This window comes from Pyrus communis, chromosome 12 (assembly GCF_963583255.1).
Source record: "Pyrus communis chromosome 12, drPyrComm1.1, whole genome shotgun sequence".
Taxonomy (NCBI): domain Eukaryota; kingdom Viridiplantae; phylum Streptophyta; class Magnoliopsida; order Rosales; family Rosaceae; genus Pyrus; species Pyrus communis.
Window position 1 is genome coordinate 21,271,924 of NC_084814.1, and position 4,441 is coordinate 21,276,364.

At 40.4% G+C, this 4,441-nt stretch overlaps 1 protein-coding gene across 1 annotated transcript; it reads right to left on the minus strand.

The window, feature by feature from the left end:
* Positions 1-1,828: 1,828 nt before the first annotated feature.
* LOC137709684 (probable pectate lyase 18) lies at positions 1,829-4,126 on the minus strand. The gene is made up of 4 exons (XM_068448669.1): positions 3,926-4,126; positions 2,928-3,674; positions 2,482-2,620; positions 1,829-2,380 (listed from the first exon to the last, which is right to left on the minus strand). The coding sequence occupies exons 1-4, from the start codon at positions 4,060-4,062 to the stop codon at positions 2,159-2,161; spliced, it is 1,245 nt and encodes a 414-aa protein (XP_068304770.1). The 5' UTR covers positions 4,063-4,126; the 3' UTR covers positions 1,829-2,158.
* Positions 4,127-4,441: the final 315 nt, after the last annotated feature.

Here is a 4,441-nt window from a genome sequence, read left to right on the forward strand (position 1 = left end):
CTTCGGTGCGACTTAAGCTTCGTTAATCTTGTAGAGAGAAGTTTCACCCTCTTTGAGATTAAGCTAAGAGACTACAATTTCTAACAACTGACTTCAGTTTAGCATGGGTATAAATACAAAAATGATAAATTAACTTTAATAGATGTGCGACATGTCCCTTGCTTAATTAGGGCAAAAATGCACGGCTTCTTAGTTCCTAATCAAATTTCATTAATGTCGGATTCAAGAAGTTCTCCCTTTGGCAAGATGAAGTATGCCCGTTATTTTCCTTAGTTTCCCTTAGCTCCTTACCTTGTCTCATTCTTAAAGGCGTTTCGTCAAGCATCTCGCTCTTTGGACATCCATACTCATCTGAGCCCTGCCCTGTATGTAAAGCTAATGCCAATGAAAGTTTTGCTTTTTGGTTCAAACTTGTAATCGTCTTTAGACTCATGTGGTTTTGGGGTAAAAGGGGACCTAGTTTATTGGTCTTAGTCGTGTTCCAATTAGGTTTCTTTCCGCTAATGTCTGCCAGATGGTTGGGTCCAAATGGCTACCTCATTGCATGCACTTCAAAATGCTTAACCTCTTTGGTCCCCTTCACTCCCTCAAACTTCGTATCAATCATAACTACACACTCTGATATTAGACAAATTATCCAAAACATTTCTTTAATCTTATGAATTGTTAACTTAAACACGACAGGAAAATTATCACTCGCTCACACTTATAGACATGTAATGTCTCTATATTTCTCATGATGTATCACATTTTGAACTTTCAACTTGTTGCTTTTATACGAATTTGAACTTTTGTATAGAAAAATGACAACATATGAAGTTTCGTAGAGCTTTAAATTCAATGTTTTTTTCATTAATCAACAATTGTCGTAAATGAGACAACGACATTTGATACGGGGAAGACAAGCAATCGATGCATTGGATGAGCTCTCCAAACCTAAGAGCTGCATCATATAACTGATACCCGCAGGCTATCATCTAGATGCATTTTTCCATGTGAGAACGTACTCATGTAGTCAATTTCAACCTGCTAAGTAAGAACAGGGATAACTTTTGTAGCCTTCTACAGTGGCTGCATGTGTTTGCTTGGAAACGTGGCTTGCCTCAATTCGGCAACTTTGTCAAAGATGTGGTTGGTCGTAACTTGTAGCTAAATAAGGCCCCAAATAAAATACTGTTATTCTAAAAGCAGACGGCTGAGGTAGCTCCATCAAAAGGAGGTCCAGTTTTAGGGTTTGCATGTGTCTTCTCCTTCAGTAGTCGTAGCTCTAATCGAGTCCCCAATGTTTAAATTCAAAACCCATGCCCTACCCAATTTTTTATTTGTCGGGGGGCAGTTTTGCCAGGTTCTTTTTTACTTTGTTGGCATTCTGTTTTAACTTTTGGCATGTAATCTTCTTTTGCTCTATATGCCTTGTTGGGTGTGCAATTTGTATCTCTTGGTCAAAAATTCTGGGAGACTGTTTGTCCTTATAGAAAATCAAGTATTGGATTCTGTTGTTCTGCCTTTTTTTTTGTCTTTTGGGTCTAAATTGTACATAAGTTTGAACGAAAATTATAGTATGCTTTTGCATTTACACGCAGCGAATGAATTGAGAACTAAATATGCGACGAAGAATCGAAGATTTAAGGACTCTCAATGATGAAGAATTCTCATGTCTACTCTACACGATGCATATATAGTAGAAAAAAAATTCAACTTGAAAGTACTCAGATTTGTTTATTTCGATGTTTTTAGTTCTTCTGTGTTTTTAACGAGTTACCCTTCTCTATCTCATATTATGATTTACATGTAAAAAGCATAATACTAAAGGTCAAACAGCGAGAAAAACACAAAGAAAAAAATTATCAAATATCAGGAAATAGATTGATAATTTAGTATAGTCAACACTTCAACACTTGTCTTCTCTTATAGGTCATCAAGATTCTTGAACAGAAACCCTAATGCAGCCTTAGAGAAACAAAGCGAGGTTGTAATCATCATGAAAATTGACTTAAAAACAGTAAAAAAGAAAAGGGACAAAGTAGAAAATATTGTTTGGAGGAAATGTCGTTTTCCTTTCACTTCCCTCCTAAATATGTCTAATTGAAGTTGAATAGTTCTTCAGTTAATCACTTTAGGAGTGTCGTTTTCAATAGGCCACAAGCTCGATATGCAATCAGCAACGAGAGCCCTTCCGGCAACTGAGTGCGCCGGAAGCCGTGGTAATCGCACCCACTAGAGAAGATGGCTTTGCACCCAAGCTCGAAGCCCTGGCGTAGCTTGAGGAAGCTCCGGCACCTGATGCCGTAAAAAACGCACCGTTGAGCAGCAAGTCTCCTTCCGACCTCCAGTTCCAATTCTTCCATTCACTTTCGGGTGCATCCTCATGTTTGGTCACCTGCGTACAAAGTTTGTAACATATTAATTACAAGTTAAACACAAATTATAAAATTCAAATTAAATTGTAACATTTTTCTTATGTGCATAATTGGTTTTCACCTCTTTGCTGGATCTGATATCTGGCGCAGCAAATCTGTTCCCTTGGCTATTGATTGTAGGGTCTGCACTCCCACCAATGGCATACATCTCCCAATGGGTGTAGTCATTGTTCACCACATGGAAATATCCATGCCTACATCTGCAAATGTAAATCAAAAGGTTAATTATTCACAATCAATCCTCGAAACTCTATGTCATAATCAAAAGCACTTAAATCACCGTTTTTTAGAAGAAGACTTTTGCGCCCAGTTGTTAATGTACAACAAACAATTTATTCTTTTACCGTTTTTACTAACATTATTAGCGGCCAGCAAGACTAATACTAATTAAGGATCAAGTAAAAATTTTAAAAGCATGAAAGCCATGGACCACCAACCTATCTACTTTATGCAAATTAATTTAAAAAATTAATGTCCCACTAATTAAATTTTACTTTTTGTAATTACCTTGGCATTCTTTGGACCAAGCCTTCTCCAAAGTGATTGAACGCAATGGTGATTTGCATGTTCTTGTCGTTGGTATACGAATCGCTATGCCCCAAAAGCATCACCTTATCATGGTGCGTCATGTAATTGTTCGAAATCGTTATCGCAGTGGACCCATAAATCGCATCAACCAACCCATCTTTGCAGTTGGACAACGAGCAATGGTCCACCCACACGTGGCTCCCACCGAAGATCGACACGCCATCGCCGTCCGATACGGTCCTCCACCCGAAGTGACTAGGGGAGCTCCTCACCATAGCGTTCCCACCCTGCTTGCAATCGTGTATGTGCAGTCCGTGGATAATAATGTTGGTCACGAACTGGATGGTGATGCATGGCCCACCGGCAATGTGTACGGACGCTCCCCGGCCGTCGATTGTCTTGAAGGAGTTCATGATCAGCTCCTCCTTCAGCTGGATGGTCATGTCGCGCTGGAAAATGATCCATAATGGCTCCTCTTGGATGACGGCGTGTCGTAGGGTTCCTGGCTTGGGGTTCACAGCATCGTCGTCGCCGGAATCTGTGACCACGTAAATCTTCCCGTCTCTTCCACCTACGGCGTTCTTTCCGAACCCTATCGCACAATCTGCTAGGCTCTGCCTGTTCTTCTCCCAGTTCGGGTCGCACCGCCAGCAGTCGTCGATAGGGTTGCCCGTCCCGCATGACAAGTAGCCCAAGTTCCTCCTAGACACTGAGTCGCTAATATTCCTGCAACCACAAAAATGTGACACATTCTAATGAGTAACATTCTCTTATCTTACTTATGTTGACAGAATATAAATCTAGGGAATATATTCTGCAAATTATTCTCGTATCAAACATCCATTGTCAGATTGTGAACCTGGGACGCACATTGGAAAAGGTCAGTGGTAATTCACAATCCGACGAGCTAACATTTTTGGATATGTATAAGGCTTACTTCTAGAACAAACACAAAATAATTACTTGTGGAGCCTTACCTTTGTACCTCTTGTACTACCAATTCAGGGTCTTGGAGATGAAGTGGCCTGGAGGAAATGAAGGTTGGGGAGAGGAGAGAGAGGAGGAGGAGAGAGAGAAGTGAGGGGCCTGAGGAGGGCCTTGCCATTTTTGGCATTTTTTTGAATGTGCAAGGCACTGAGGCAAGCAAAGAGAGAGAAGGTAGAGAGAGAGGAAGTGTGTTTGTGAGTGGAAAGAAGCGAGGGAGGGGGAGTATATATAAAGAGATTTTAAAAGGGGCGGATAATTAGCATGATTAAATGAAACATGTGGGACCCAAACTGCTACGTGATTTCAGGTCTTTACGGAATCCAATTGGGTAGTTTTGGCCGTTAAGCAAGCCTTGAATAATGCTACAAAGGTCATCAAATACCTTTAACAGAAACTAACCTTATCTGCTCTTCTGTTTTCTACTCATGTTCAGTGGTGAAGTAGGGTATGTTCGTTGTTACTCTTTTCTTTTTGTCTATGGGTTTTTTCTAGCGTCAGATGTCTAC